The sequence below is a fragment of the Pleurodeles waltl genome, chromosome 4_1 (assembly GCF_031143425.1).
Source record: "Pleurodeles waltl isolate 20211129_DDA chromosome 4_1, aPleWal1.hap1.20221129, whole genome shotgun sequence".
Classification (NCBI taxonomy): domain Eukaryota; kingdom Metazoa; phylum Chordata; class Amphibia; order Caudata; family Salamandridae; genus Pleurodeles; species Pleurodeles waltl.
Window position 1 is genome coordinate 140,767,828 of NC_090442.1, and position 16,126 is coordinate 140,783,953.

The following is a 16,126-nucleotide window of genomic DNA, read 5'->3' on the forward strand; positions in this document are numbered from 1 at the left end:
CTCTGTAGCACTGGTCAGCAGTGGTAAAGTGCTCAGAGTCCTAAAGCCAGCAAAAACTAAATGCAGCCAGCACACAGTGAAAAACAGGAAGTCAGAGGCAAAAGGTTGGGGGGTAACCCTGCAAAAAGGGCAATTTCCAACATTGAAGGCCTCATTTATGAGGCCCTAGTGGCACACTGCACCACTGAAGCGTAATTATTTTGATGCTTCAGTGGCACTGTGTGCCAGCCCATATTTACAAGGCCACTCAAAGCCACTTTCCATGGCTTTTCATGGCCTTGTAATTATGGATTTCCTTTCATGCATGACACTGTGCCAAAGGGGCGTTCCATGGGTGTTGCTTGGAGTGTTCCCATGCAACACCCATGGAACAGGAAGGAATCTGACGCATTCCCAGATTTACAAGTCTGGGGTGGCGTTAGAGTGATGCATCGGGGAGAAATGTATTTGTTGTTCCTCATTTTGTCCTCTTTGTTTGTGTTTGTGTTTCTGCAGCACACATAGAAAGAGGAAAACACCTCTTTTGATTCTTTTTGTGCATGAACTTGTCCCTTTCTGCACAAAAACAATCATCCACACAATGCAGGCACCCTTGCACGATGGTGCAAGGGTGCCTGCATGGGCACATGGCAGCAAATTGTGTGCCAGTACAAGGGGAGAGGACAGAAATGCACTGTATCTTGTAGATACAGCACATTTCTGGCCTTTTCTGCCCTTTCTCGGTGTCCCAGGGTGGCGGAGCAAGGCACTTGCCGCACCCCCCTGCGTCCGCTGACGGCATGAGTTGGTGCCTGCACCCTGGAGAGCTCATTTATTTGTATGGCCTTTGCTTTCATCAATATGAAAAGGGTTCCCTGAAGGACAAAGGATGCAGGAGCGGGACTGGGACTATATCAAAGAACAAGTAAAAAATCCACCTCCAAAATTGGTTCCATAACAAGGAATCCCAGATTATAATAAAAGAAAAAAGGTTCAAGAATAAATCATATCATTGTTTTTTATATATTGAAAGTATAGTAGGTTATATCAGACTTGTTTATGTATGATGGGGATATTCATTAGGGAGCATGAGATTTAGGTACTAAAGTTTATTAAAATGATACGGCTAATGCTACTAAGTACAATTAAGAAAACAAGCAAATAAAATAACATTTTGACTATATGAAAGTCGGTTGATATGCAATATTTATGATTTATTCTCGACCATTTTTTTCTTTTATTATAATGTGGGATTCCTTGTTATGGAACCAATTTTGGACGTGGGTTTTTTGCTTGTTGTTTGGCCTTTGCTTTCATCCGTTTCAATTGAAAGTTCAAGTTGCACCACCATTTCAAAATATGTACGTCTTGCAACTTAAAGAGATCTAACATTATACACACAGTACTGAAGGCCTGGGTGGTTGTGTTGCGTGCCTATCAATAGCAGGCCTCACTGCCATCATCAGACACGTATCGTGACATCTGCCTGCACCAAGGATAAGTCTCTGCTATTACATATCACGGTCTGGCTGTGCAGTAGACTCCCAGAGCAGGCACCTGCTCCTCACATATTGTCTCCCTCCTTTCAACTCTCAGCTCTGAGTGTCAGCAGGGATGTATCTCAGTGAGATTGAGGGGCAAGATGTGAATCTTAAATTTCTAAGCTAACAAAATAGCTGTCAAACCATTGTAGGGCCCCATATTTGTCTCTTGTTGTGTTGGTGGAATAATCCAAAGCGTCCTAGAGAGGGTGAGACTTATTGCTGTGTCATTCTGTGCAACAAGGGACTGCTATCAAAACGTTTCCCAAGGCTGCGTTTACCTACCGGTCTAGCTCTCTAATATGTAGCATAAAAATACCAGCAGGGTTGTTGTGGTCCTTTGTCCGGCTCTCCCACATCACACTCAACCATCCCAAACGTATGGCCAAAATGTGTGCTTGTAAAGTGTGCACCGAAGGATACCTAGCATTTACTCCTGTAAAATTGTGTTACAACTTCATACAATTATGCAGTAGTAAACCCCAATGCAAGGAGTGTGGAGTTAGCGGGCCAATCATGATTTGCATTGAGGGCTCATGAATGGACACCAACGTGTGAGTTACCAAGCATTCCCAAACTCCTCGAAGAACTTTCCCCACCTTTCCCACTTAGTAAATTCTTGCAGATTTGCTGCATCAAAGTACTGGAGTAAGTTCCTTACCGGGGTCGGGAGGGGAACGGAACACCCTAAACTTTTGTGGAAGTTGTTTCTGTATGGAGAAAAGTAGTTCCACCATTTATGAAAAAAACAAGTTGCAAACCTTTCCCTTACATACACGGTATTGTGTGTATAATCTGGATTCTAGAAATTGAATTTACAAAAAAGATGACATCATGAAAATGTCACATGACATCATTGTCAGTGATATGGATGGAAACCCGCAACTGCTTCCCAAGCCTAATACTACCAATGTTTGTGAATTCCAAAACGTTCACAGGAGTACATCTAGGGGTGCAGGTCTCTGTAAAGCAAGATTGTCTTTACGTTTCTGATCCCAAAAAACATAACAAGCAAAACGTATTCTAGTCTCAGAAGGCGAATGTACTCTTTAAAATACCAAAGGCGTGTTCGCATTAGGAGAAGAAACAACACTGACGTTGCAGAGCAGACAAATAGCCCCAAGGCCCAGCTACAAAGCTAATAATGGATTTTCTGGAGGGAGGGAGGGTTACACCACGAACATCCACCGTTATCCCCCGAAGCTATACCCCTGAGTGCTGGCAACACTGGTTGGAAAATAATGCCGTTTTCTGGCTTGCTCGGTCCACAGCCGCCTGGCCAATCAGAAGCCACGAAGTCCCCGGGCCGCCTAAGGACAGAGACCGTAGAGGCGTGGCGCGCGCTAGTCTGAGAGCTTGTAGGGCTCGCGCTACCTGCATCTCACGCGCACCCTTTTTAACAGACGTTCCTCTCAAGAAGCGCTGCCTCGCGACCTCCAGCAGCCATGGCCACCTGCGTGAAGCTGAGCACCGGGGCCCTCATGCCAGCGCTGGGGCTGGGCACGTGGAAGGTACGGAGGGGACTATACACGTACTTTGGAATAGATCAGGCAGTAGGCACGGTGCCCAAGTGGGCACTCTTGCACAGAAGGAGTTTCCAGCTCATGTGTGAAACGTACACAGCTGGGTTTCACTCGTAAATTTTCCTTCGGGAAATAACTCAGTGACAGCTGTATTCTTAGTGTAAAAGGTCATTTATTAGGACAGGGTTGCATAAGCAAAATAACCTTAACTTTTATAACGTAAACCGTAACTTTATTAACGCCCTCCCTTTAACATCTGCCTCGCTCATCCTTCCCCTTCAAACCCTTATTTCGTTTCCATTCCCCTACGCACTCCCCTTTTCCTTTCATGCCCCATTTGGTTCGTGCGTACCCCCACTCAGAGCCTTCACCTGCTTGTTTATTCCCTGGAAGGGTGGCCAAGCCCGCATCTGGCTCACCACCCTCCCCCATCTACTGCTCGCTCTCTGCTGCAACCTGCCCTAACTGACAAGTAAACCTCCCCCCTTTTTTGCCCTACCTCTAACTTCCATCCTTCAAAACTCTTCTTCCAATTGCCGGGTGGGTGGGAGGCCAAACTATCCGCACGATGGGTCCGCGCGGAAAGAGGCCGGTCCCTCCACCCCCACCCCTTTTTATTCCCACCCCTAAGACCCACCCCCACTTACCTTACTCCCAATCCCCTGTCCCGCCGTCACTTCCTTTCCCCGAACCGTCCCGCGGGGAAGACTAGAGCGTTGCTCTATGCTTCCCGCGGGCCCCCTCATCGGGAAATAACTCAGTGACAGCTGTATTCTTAGTGTAAAAGGTCATTTATTAGGACAGGGTTGCATAAGCAAAATAACCTTAACTTTTATAACGTAAACCGTAACTTTATTAACGCCCTCCCTTTAACATCTGCCTTGCTCATCCTTCCCCTTCAAACCCTTATTTCGTTTCCATTCCCCTACGCACTCCCCTTTTCCTTTCATGCCCCATTTGGTTCGTGCGTACCCCCACTCAGAGCCTTCACCTGCTTGTTTATTCCCTGGAAGGGTGGCCAAGCCCGCATCTGGCTCACCACCCTCCCCCATCTACTGCCAACCAGCACCAACCCACTTGGCGTTGTGCTGCCCCACCCCCCACCAGACACGCTACTGCACCCCGCGCTACTCATTTCTTGTTTGTAATCCACAAATTCTCTCCCCACAACTCTTCAACCAGCAGTCTCAGATCTGTCAAATAATACGCATTCCCTAGTGTGGACAAGTGGACCCCATCATCTCTGAATAAAGCTGCCTCCTGCTCCGTAATATTTTCATGCTTAAGTATCTTTATCCCCTGAGCCCAGCAGAACACTCTCATTGCTCTGTTAAGTTTCCTTCGAGCCCGTTCCATGGCTCCGTACTTTACTGCCCCTCTCCACACTCTACGTGGAACAAGCTCTGTCCAAACCAAGCATGTACCATGCAGTTTTTCCTTGAGAATCTCCAAGTCCCTCTGCATGTGCTGCAGTAGCGTGAGTCCTGATAATTTTACCAAATCATTCTCTCCCAAATGAATGATCAACAAATCGGGACATCCCCAGTTCGATAAGTTAGTAGTGATGAAAGGAAGCAGGTTACCCCACCGCATTCCGCTCTTCCCCCACCATAGCACCTCGTGCCGTCTGCTGGATAGTCCCAAGGCCCGACCATATATCTGCTTCTCGGCGAACTTCGCTGCCCAATGTACAAATGAATGGCCGACCAGCCATGTCACCGTCTTGCCCTGCGATGGACCAATCGCATCTCCTGCAACGGAAAAATAACTGTAACATGTGTTTTTGAACATCCAAAACCCCCCCCCCCCTCAACCAAAACTTTGAAGCTATCCCTCCTCACATCTCAGGGTCTAACGTATCGTTCACAACACCTTGATCTCCAGCGGCCTATTGCCCTAATCTTTGCCCAGTCCCAACCCAAATGCGCCGCAGCCGTGGCCGCCCCAATTCTGAATGAATGCGTGCCAAAATCCATGGCCTGACGGCCCACACGTCCTAAAGCCATCCTTAATACTCGCAGGAACTGAAAACTGGTGAGCTTGGAGCCTGACCTGTGTGTGAAAACCCCTTCTTCTTTTTCCAACCTGCCTGAAAATTGCCACTTACTCCATTCCGCAACAGGGCAGGCCAACACGTTGCCCCCTTTTTCTAACCATACCCACTTACCCCTGCCTAGTTGATCGGTTTTTGATCGTCTAAGCCAAATCCCTAAACGGCCACCGTGCGCGCACACATCCTTGTAGCGTACCCCCACCGCCCTGCCAACCCCCAGCAACTCTGACACTCGGAAAGCTCCAAAAAACATCCACACCATGCATAGTCGAAAAAGTGCCAATTCGTAATCGTCTGCGCAACATACCGGCAGTACGTGTAACAACTCCAGTAATAAATCAAAATCAATGGGCTCCCTGGCCGCTCTACCCTCTACCGATCTAATCCTGCCCCAACCTTTCAGCATCCTTCCCAGCAGATCGTTTCTTGCCGGGTCGTGATCAAAAAACAATTTCCCATAAAACGATACCCCTGCCAATTTTCCCCCGATAGTGGCTGCTGACAGCCCTTTCTGAATCATATGCAGCACAAAACGCAACGCCCGATGCTCTAACTGTCCTTTGCTTTGTCCCCCAAAACTTCCTATAAACCGTTCAAAAAACTGAAAATCCAACCAAGCCAGCCGGTAACTTCGCCGAGTAGATTCCGCTAAGGACATCTCCACCAGCCCTGTGATCATGCCCCCCATTCCCAAATGTCTGCCGGGACCGGTGTCTTGTTCTGTTCTGCTCCTGGCGCCAGGTTGCTGAAACGCTGCCACTGTGAACGAGACAGGGAATCCGCAATCTCGTTGAAAACTCCTGGAATATGTACAGCTTTAAATATCACATTCAAAGATAAACATTGCAACATAAAACGGCGCAACAAGCGCAACACCCTCACATCCCTCGCCTTCTGTCTGTTCACCAGCTCGACAACCGCCATATTGTCGATTCTGAATAAAACTGTCCTGTTTGCCAATTCCTGTCCCCATACCGCCATGGCCACCAGGAGGGGAAAAAATTCCAAAAAGGCAATACTTCTTCCCTGTTTTAACCATAATGTTGGCCACGCCTCCGCGCACCACCGGCCGTCCCAGAAAATCCCAAAGCCATGCGCTCCCGCCGCATCCGAAAAAATCTGCACCTGCCACACTGTCTCTTCTTCACAGAACCACATAGATACCCCATTGAATTGTTTCAAAAATGCTTCCCACACTCTCACATCTTCTCTAAGTCCCGTCGACACTCTTATTCTGTGGTGTGGCAAAACTGCACCCGACATGGACAAACCCAATCGCCTACAGAAAGTCCTTCCCCCCCTAACTACCCTGCAAGCAAAATTGAGATACCCCAACAGCTTCTGGGCTGTCCGCAAGTCGATTTTTCGTGCCTCTTTCACCAGACCCAAGAAAACCAGTATCTCCGTTACCTTCTGTGCTGGTAATCTGGCCGTCATAGTATTGGAGTCCAACTCAATACCCAGAAAAGTTAGTACCGCTGCGGGGCCTTCAGTTTTTTCGGGTGCCAAAGGCACCCCCATCTGTTGTGCCGTCTCCTGAAAGATTGTCAGGGCCCTCTGGCATTCACCTGAATTCTTTTTCCCTACGAACAGGAAATCATCCAAATAATGGGTCACCGCATAGTGCCCACTACTTTTTACAAACACCCACTGCATGAAGGTGCTAAATGCTTCGAACAAAGCGCATGAAATTGCGCAACCCATGGGCAGAACCCTGTCCACATAGATGGCCCCTTCAAACTGCATCCCCAGCAAATCAAAGTCCCCAGGGTGTATTGGTAGCAACCGGAAGGCAGATTGTATGTCGCATTTTGCCAGTTCTGCGCCATTGCCACACCCCCTGACCAATTTAATAGCATCATCCACCGACGCATACTCCACTCTGGTATCTTCTGCCGCAATGAAATCGTTAACCGATGTGCCCTCCGGCCATGATAGGTGATGAATCAACCTGAACTCACCCGGGGCCTTCTTCGGCACGACTCCCAATGGGGAGATCATTAAATTCTGACTTGGCCACTCATAGAATGGGCCCGCAATTCTACCTAATGACAGCTCCTTGTCCAGCTTCTTCCTAACCACTTGAGGTAGTTCCTTCGCAGACCGCAAGTTGTCTGCCCAGCGCCTCTCCCGCGGGCCTTGATAGCTGACCCTGAACCCCTCTTGAAAACCTACAGCTAACTTCAACGCAGCTGCCTCATCCGGGTATCTGTGAAGCCATGGCAAGATAAAATCTACCCTAACTGGAGTAGGTCCCCTTTGGAGCAGGAGCGCCCTGGGTCCCTCTGCCTTTTGAGGCCCTCCATTGCTCGGAGGGGCTGGAAAGTGAAAAACATTGTGTGACCGGATGACGGCCCCCGCACTTGGAGCAGTCGTGTTTAAATTTACAAGGATGTCTGGAGCAGAAACCCTTGTTGAAATTCCAGCACGCTCCTGTCGTGCTAGGTGTTGTTTTCTGTCCCACACCCGCCCCCCCCGGAGCGGGACGTGCCTGAAATGGCTTATAGATCACCGGTAAACCACTCGCTGTATGAGTTGATGCCGTGGATTGCGATGACGCCATCCATTGCATCCATAATTCTGGGTCGACATCCCCCCATGGCTTATCTGGGTTAATGCTCACTCGGGCTCTGAACTCTTCGTCGTAACTCAGCCAGGCAAAACCCCCAAAATGCATCTGCGCTTTCCTAATAATGTCCATGTATTTAAATAGCGCTATAGCTCTGTCAGGGTATTTCTCACAATAAATACTCGCAAAAATCAGAAACGCCGATGTCCAGTTATCCATATTGATTGGGACCCTCGGCCTACGGGCCAGCTCCCATTCCTCCTCCTTAGACCCTTCCTTGGCTTGTATGTCCCTATGTAATAACTTAAAAACGTCCACATACTCGTGTCTCCATATTCTGGCTTTCGTTTTCTCCGCCACATGTGAGCCCAAAGGCATCGCCAATCCCATATAGGGTAGCCTCTTCTTGTGTTCACCCCCTTCTTTTGCTTCTGCGCCTGACTTCTCCCCTGTTGCCTTGTCTCCACCCTCGCCCTCGGTCGTGGCTCTGGCTTGTGTCTCTGTACCTTTTTCCCCGCCCTGTTTATCCTTAGCTGGTACTGGGTCAAGTATCGAACCATCACCTACTCCTACAGACTTGTAAATTGGCGCATCATCCCCTTTTCCGCCATCCCCCCAGACCGACCACCATTGCCCTTTACCTCCTCCTTGTGTAGCCACAGGCCGCGAAACCTTCCGGGCCCCTCGGCCCCGTGCTTGCTCTTGCCTCTTTCCTTGTGGACCACTGCCGTAGTCCCGTTCCTGAAAAATAGAAACGGAGAGGGGGGTTGCGCCGCTCCTGCGTCCTCTTCCCCTCCCCCTTAAGCTGAGTATCTCTGTCTCCCTGATCTCCCCCTCTTCCCATTCCTCCAGCTCCTCCTCATAATCCAGTTCCAGCACATCATCCTCACACACATCCATCTGTTTACTAGCGTTCCCGCTCATCATCATATAGTTAGCAGGGTTATCCTCATGGCCCTCGTGGCGTCCGCCACCTCTGTATTGTCCCCGATCCTGCGGAGTAGAGAAGGCCGCCGAAGACCCCTCTAGCGCTTCGGACCAACGTGCAGGGGCCGTGTTGCGCCCCGTTGGCATCGCCTTCTTTCTGCCAACCTCTTGCCTTGGCATTGACCTTCCGCGCCCAGTCTGGCCGCATGCGCCACTGGTACCCACCGCGCTGCCTAGACCGCTATCCATCCCTGTTTCCTGGCCCCTGTCGCTCGGGACCCATACCCAACTACCTTTCCCGGCGTCTTGCGGCCTGGTTCCTGTGCTGCCTACGCTATCTGCTGGTCTTTTTAGCTGCCGGCCGTGTGGCACGGACATGTCCCTCTCCAAGCACAATTGGGCCCACCTGTCCTCCGTTTCTGCCACTATGCGGCGCTGTTCCTTAATCCTGGCCTCTAGGTCCCAAGCCTCGTCCATATCTAGCCTGCCAGGCCAGGGGCCGGGGGGCGTCGACTCCCCTGCCTGCCCTCGCGTCTCATGGGACTGCCCCTTACCGGCCCTACCCTTGCCCAACCCGCCCGTGAGTCTGGGCCCCTTGCCTTTCTTTTTGGTGTTGTTGTTAGCCCCGCCCTTAGGCAGAGACAGGTCCATGGGCATGGGGTCAGTGGGGGGTGCGGGATGCTCGCGCACTAACTCATCCTGCACGGGGGCGTCTGTCTCTAAAAACTGATCCTGGGGCGGATCTATGCCCCCCACCTGGCGCGCTGGTGCCGTGCCCTCGTCTGATGGGCCTGGCTCGACCACTGGATCTTCCCCGTCACCTGATTGGCTGGTGGGAGAGGGTACGCCATGCGCCCTTTCCACCGCCGCTTTTTTGGGTTTCTTGGGCCTCTCGGGGGATGTGCATGCGGCTACGGCCGCCGCTACTCCGCTTGACGCGGCACGCGTCGGCCGCACCATACCCACCCAAGCCTGTTCTAAAACCCCAGGCCTGAGGAGGTCAGCCCGACCCGCTTCGCCAAGTACGCGAAGCGCGGCCCGTACCGCCTCCGCGTCGTGGCTGGCTGCCATGGCGCAGGGGCGGGCCTCCCCTTTTTTTTTTTTTTTTTTGTGTCCGGGCCTCCTGTACTCGGTGGGAAACGAAGACAAGGGCTCTATGTTAAAAATCCCTTATTATTTTTAACTATATAAATATCTATTTATCTATTTATTTTTTTTTTTTTTTTTTTTTGGGGGGGGGGGGGGGCTCCCCTACCGAGTGCGGGGGGAAAAAACTCTCTGCCCTGTGTGTGTCCTTCTAAGTTGTGTTCCCAGTTATTTAAAAGAAATACATATATATTTATGTATATTTTTTTTTTTTTTTTTTTTTTTAATAGTAGTGCCCGACCGGTTCCTTTCTGGTCCCGGTTGTTTCTGTCTAATTCTGGTTGCTACCGCAACCCGATATTTTTCCCGGCCGCGGAGCCGCGGCGCGGCCTGGCCGGCTGCCAAACCACACGTGCAGCCTGGAAAGGGGGAACGGCCGCCCGCGGAGGAGCGCTTGCCGCCCCCTGTTAATTCCCGCCCACGGGGGATAGCGTGTGCCCAGCCCCGGTTGCCGCGCGCCCCACCGACCGCACCGCCGAGACCCCACACTACCTTTATAAAAATGCACCCACAGGGACCGGCCAAACTATCCGCACGATGGGTCCGCGCGGAAAGAGGCCGGTCCCTCCACCCCCACCCCTTTTTATTCCCACCCCTAAGACCCACCCCCACTTACCTTACTCCCAATCCCCTGTCCCGCCGTCACTTCCTTTCCCCGAACCGTCCCGCGGGGAAGACTAGAGCGTTGCTCTATGCTTCCCGCGGGCCCCCTCATAGGCCTGGTAAATCAAATGGCTTCTGACTGGCCTGAGTCCTGAAGGTGCAAATTCTTTGTGGACATGGTACAGCCGTTGTTTAATAAAAAAAAACTGCTCTGGATAGAATAGTAAGACTTGGCATTTATCTTTAATGTTTATCTCACTAATAAATGGCAGCAGCAATAATTGGTGCAGCAGGTGTAGTGGCACCAGGGTCCCGGAATGTAAGGGGCACACTGGAATCTGATAATTGCGGTACCTTGCTGCAACAGCAGTCAGGAGGGCCAACGTCATCGTTGCAGCCTACTGCCGTGGACAGTGCCCCGCCACAGTTTGGAGCGGAATGGGCACGGTATAGTTGAAGTGACAAGGACGCTGTCTCCTTGCAGATTCTCTTATCACTGCTTATGGCCTTGAAGTGAGCAAGTTTGTTGATATGGCCTTCACTCCACACTTTGCTTCGTGCTTTTTTAATATAATCGCGTCTTAACTTTCAAAAGCCCACCCCGATTCAGTTAGATTTAGTTCATTTCCCCATGCTGGGGACAAACCTGCAGTTAAAAAGGGCAGCACACGTGGGGGGAATTTGCTGTTTGATCAACAGGGTTGAAACTACAGCCGGTACAATCACAGCTCATCATTAGGTACAGTTCCATCTGAGGCATGGCGATCATGTTGTGAGAGGTGTAGCTACGCATGATCAACAAACCAGTCAGATCTGGTGGTGCCCAGGAGGCTGTATTTTACCTTGAAATCCCAGGTTCAAATCTTAATGGGCTTTTCATCCTTCAGAGGTCGAGAAAATGTTTAAAATTTAGTTGAGCAAGAGTAAACATGCTATTCAGGCCCAAGACATAACGCCTCAGAGGCTTTTTATATTAAACAGCGTTCTGCACCCTGTAGCTTCAGTGGCATGCATGTACAATCAAGAATACTGTTGCATGGCCCCGTCAGCTCTTCAATGGCACACACAAGCCATGACCAGGTTTACAAAGATTTGCTTCGGGTTTGCGTTCATTTTTTAATGCAGCCCTACGGCAGAATACTGGTTGGTATATCCAAACCAACGCGAATGGCAATTTGCCTTGGTTTTTAACCATGAGTAACGCAGTGCAATGTCCTTCCGTGTGGTACTCGCACCAATTGGGCGTTCCATGGGAGGTGAATGTGCATTCCTGTGCAACCATCCATGGATTTTGATGCAAATCCAAAGTTTTTCTACATTATGCAGCACACATACTGTACAAAAAGTGCATTGTCTTAAAACAACGTTTTTGAGCAGGAAGAAACCCCCCAAAGTGTGCCAGCTCAGGGAGAGAGCAGAATTGCACCACTTCTTTCTAGGTTGGCGCAGATCTCCTTTCTCCAGTTCATGCAGCACAGCAACCTTCCTTGCTGTCCTGCATTATGTCAGCTCTTTGTAAATCTGTGCCGAATGCTTCTTATGGTTCACTGCTGGGGTGAAGTCACTTACTTTGTATCTTTTTTTGACATCCTCTCATTAATATGCTTGGGCTGTAACTATCAAGAGGGCAGACTTACTGAACCTCAGTCTGGTGCAGTCTTCTCCAAAGGTAGGTAGAAAGAAAAAAACTGCAAGAACTGAGACCCATATTTATGGTCAATTGGCATAAGGCAGCTCCACAAGTCTTTCTGCGCTGCCCTACACCAATGTGAAAGGGCAGGATTGCACCCTATTTATGAAATACAGTGCATTCCTGTCCTTCCCCCCTGCACCAGCACACAATTTGCTGGCTAGTGCCAACTCAGACACCCTTGCACCAAGGTGCAAGAATGTGTGTCTTGCATGCAGGATTGTTTTGTGCAGGAAGGGGCACCTTCCTGCACAAAACAATCTTGAGAGCTGTTTTCCTCGTCCATGTGTGCAGCAGTATGAAGCACACATGGAAAGAGGTAAAACACCCTGGGGAGGCATAACGCTTTTGCACTGCCCCAGGTTTACATCATTAAATCTTGGACAATATGCCCCTGATTCTTTTGTCTGAAGTTCTGTAAATCTGGTACCCACACACTGCAAAATAGGACGGAGATACCAATTATGCGGACAGATGGTTCTCTGTTTTGCAAAAGCAAAAAAGAGGAGAAAGTTGCAAATGTTGTGGTGCGTTTCCTCTTGGTATACCGGATATGAATATTTATATGTTTAATGTTCGTTCTGTGGGTAAACATGAGTTAAGCTTGTGATCAACTATAGCCGTTGAAGTACTTAAATGAAGAATGGGAATTGTGATCCTGAGTGCATTGTTGGCGGGCTCTGAGCCTTTACGGACTGGACCAGATATGTGGCTGAAGATAAAATATTCTACAACTATTTTGTTGAGCTTTCACCTTCAAGCAAATGCACATAAAATAATACACAAAGACAGTCACAGAACTGAATCCCACTTGCTGTTGTAGACAATAGTGATGTGTATTTATAGTGCCAAGAGGTCCCAGCCGTGGAGTGAAAGTACTGTCAATATGCAACTCATTAAATTTAAAATTGTATTACACACAGTAACAGATAGGTCTCAAGAAATTGTGCAAACAGATTTAGCATTTGCTAAAACAAGCACTTCTCATATATATATCTTTAAACAATACACAGTCCAACTGCACCTAGTGCAAATCTTTTTTATGTTTCAATTCAGAAGGACACAACCCAGAACTTCGCTTGTAACACCCTTACCTTACCTCTCAAAACAAATAAATCTATGTTCCCATGAAGCTTCAAATGAGTCCAAAATTTTGAGTATTATAGCGTACCGCAGGCAGCCTTTAGATTTACTGATTAAGCAGTTGCACACATTTACGTGTCTTTAAGTTAGCAGGCACTCCGGTGAGAAGGGGTGTTGTTCTTTAGCTGACTGCCTCCCCCTTGTGTTCACAGTTTAGGAGACCCCCTCTAAGCCCTTTCAGTGATGCACCTTAAAGTCAGCATTAACCATTTAGGAACAGTTGTTTTTTTTAAGGAAAAGTAGGAGAATTGGCTACGTCGTTTCCATTAGATCTTGCCCACCTCAACCACCGATCATATAGCGCTTTGAAGCCCACGCATGCTTCCTGGAATACAGACCAGGCTCTATGAAAACACAGCTACAGTAAATTGTTTAACAACATAGGTTACCAGGCCACGCCATACTTTGAGTTAGGTAGAAGGTATCACAGCATTCATTGCTGGTTGAGGTGTTGCTGTCCAAGGCCCTAATCCCGGCCGTGGTAACAGTAATTAAATAAATGCCCCACTCACTGTCTGAGACAGGAGAACATCACTCCTCCTTGCAAGTGCTACAGACAGCAGCAAAAAGAGCAATTTGTGCAATCCTACACACATGGACACACACATCTCTCCTTTCTTATAAACACACCCGCTTCACTCAGTATTTTCATGGCAGAGCTATCATCTCAAACATAATATGCTGAAAAAGATACAAGGGAGGGGGAGGGGACGTAAGGGACTCCTTCCCATTTGTGAAAGGCTTACGAATTCCTTTGAGGCGTCGGTAAAATACTAATGTTTTGCAACCGGATCTCTGTCTCAAAAGATGTATACATAGCAAAAAGAAGCACTATTTGGAAGGGACGCGCTGAGCACACCCCTTCCAAATACTGATTCAATATGGTTTACTAAACTCATTTAGCAATTTGTAAACCTGTTACCGAATCACTTAATGGGTTTAGTGTAAACCTCAATTACTGGTCGCTAAGCCTGCGATTTACGTATCGCAGGGTTTGCAACCAGTAAAGGCATTCGTACTTCTGATTGATAATCTGGACATCGCTAAACATAGTACACTGTACAGTTTTATTTTTTGGTACTCTTATTGGGAACTTAAGGAGAAGTGAGTGATTTGATCTGAGTCACACGTTTTTTGGGTATTTTATTCAGTGGAATCCAGAGTAAAAGAGAGGTCTCCAGTTTCCAAGATCAGTAATTTAGCTGCTAGATAACATATATTTTGGGTCCGGATAATCAATCAAGGATTTATAAAGCGTTGCAATTCACCTGTGAGGATCTAAAGGCGCTGGCACACAAAAAGTGGGGACAAAGCAAGGAGAAAGCAATGAAAACAAGGGAAAAGCAAGGAGAAGGCACACAAAAACAGGGGGAAAGCAAGGAAAAATCAGGGGCAATGAAGGAAAAGCAAGGAGAATATACTCATAAAACAGGGGAAAAAGCAAGAAGAAGACAGGAGAAAGACCAATGCAGCAGCACGGGGAGAGCTAGTCATGGGACCAGTGTCTGCAAAATTATTAGAAATCTAGGCACACAGAGCAAACTAATGATTGTATAGTGGCTACTGATTGGAAGTATTGTGACTGGACAGTTAGACAGGTTATGCAGGTGTCCAGAGTGATACAGCCAATATCTCCAGTGTACGTGCCATCTTACACATGAGAACGCAACACCATGTTTTAGTTTGCAGAGATCCGAATATTTAGCACTGTGTTTGCTGTTGGAGTATTGCTGACAAAAGTACATTAGTGAAGAGAAAGTGCTGACCAGGAGGGCTGCTAATGGTATCATGAATGCTCTTCTGTGTAGACAAATCCAGATTCAAATCTAACAAGCATTGGCAAAGCCAATAAGTTTCGCCTTTGAGACTTAGGGCCTCATTACGACTTTGTCGGTCCTTTTCCAGGACCGCCGAAGCAGCTTCAGGCAAAAGATCGCCACTGCTGGCGGTCTTTTGCCCACCATATTAGGAGTCCTTGGAGGACTTCTGCCCATTTCTGGGCAGAAGTCCGACTCCGAAGTGGCGGGTGCATCGCCAGCACCGCCACGGTAGCAGGGCTTCGCCTGCCGTATTACAAGCCATAATACGGCTTGGCGGAGTCCTCACAGCGGGGTAGTGCTGGCGATGCAAGTCTGCCAGGCCCATCCCCTCCTTGACGTCCTCCTCGATGGAGAAGGTAAGTGGGCGTCTGAAAGAGGGGACGGGGTGTCTTTGTGTTTGGGTACATGTCTGCGGAGGGGTGTGGTGAATGCGTGCGTGTATGCAAGTCAATGTGAATGTGTATGTGCATGTATGTACGCGTGTATGGGGGTGTCTGTGTGGATGAATGCGAGTGAGTGGGGGTGTCTGAGTGCATGTTTGCAAGTGAAAGAGGTGTCTGTGTGGATGTATGCGTATGCTGAATGGGTGTGTATGTGAATGCATGAGTGCATGAAGGGGTGGGGGTGTTTGTGAGTGTATGGAAGGGTAGAGGGATGTGTGCATGTGTGGGGACGTGTGCATGTGTGTGCCGGCGACAGGAATGGAGAGTCCTGTTGCCGGGTGCATGACTGCCAGGGTTTTTGTGGCGGGGCGACCGCCACGGAAAGCCTGGCAGTTTGCAGCCTTGTCTTCCGGCTGGCAGGCTGAGGCTTGCCGCCTGGTTGGAGGTGCTCACCGCGGCGGTGCGACCGCACCGGCGGGCCAGGCGCAGTTGTGGAGGCTTGGCATCTGCCAAGCCCCACAACACATAATGTGACAGTCCTTACCGCTGGCTCCGAGGCAGAAAGATCACCACGGCATGGCTGGCGGTCTTACGACCGCCAGCCTCGTAATGAGGGCCTTAATGTTGTTGACAGTGCCTTTTGGCAATGCTGTACAACATGCTGTACAAAGAAGAAGGAAACAAGGGCCAGATGTAGGAAGAAATGGGATTACGACTCGCAATTTGCGAGTCGCAATCCCATATGCAGG

General features: G+C 49.1%; 1 protein-coding gene across 2 annotated transcripts in view; it reads left to right on the plus strand.

Moving 5' to 3' along the window:
* Positions 1-2,876: 2,876 nt before the first annotated feature.
* The window catches only part of LOC138287477 (aldo-keto reductase family 1 member B1-like), a 131,315-nt gene continuing 118,065 nt past the window's right edge, over positions 2,877-16,126 (plus strand). For both annotated transcript variants that reach the window (XM_069227919.1, XM_069227920.1), the window contains exon 1: positions 2,877-3,031. In XM_069227919.1, the coding sequence (XP_069084020.1) occupies positions 2,966-3,031 (66 nt within the window). In that variant the 5' untranslated portion in view covers positions 2,877-2,965. The remainder of the gene's footprint in view (positions 3,032-16,126) is intronic.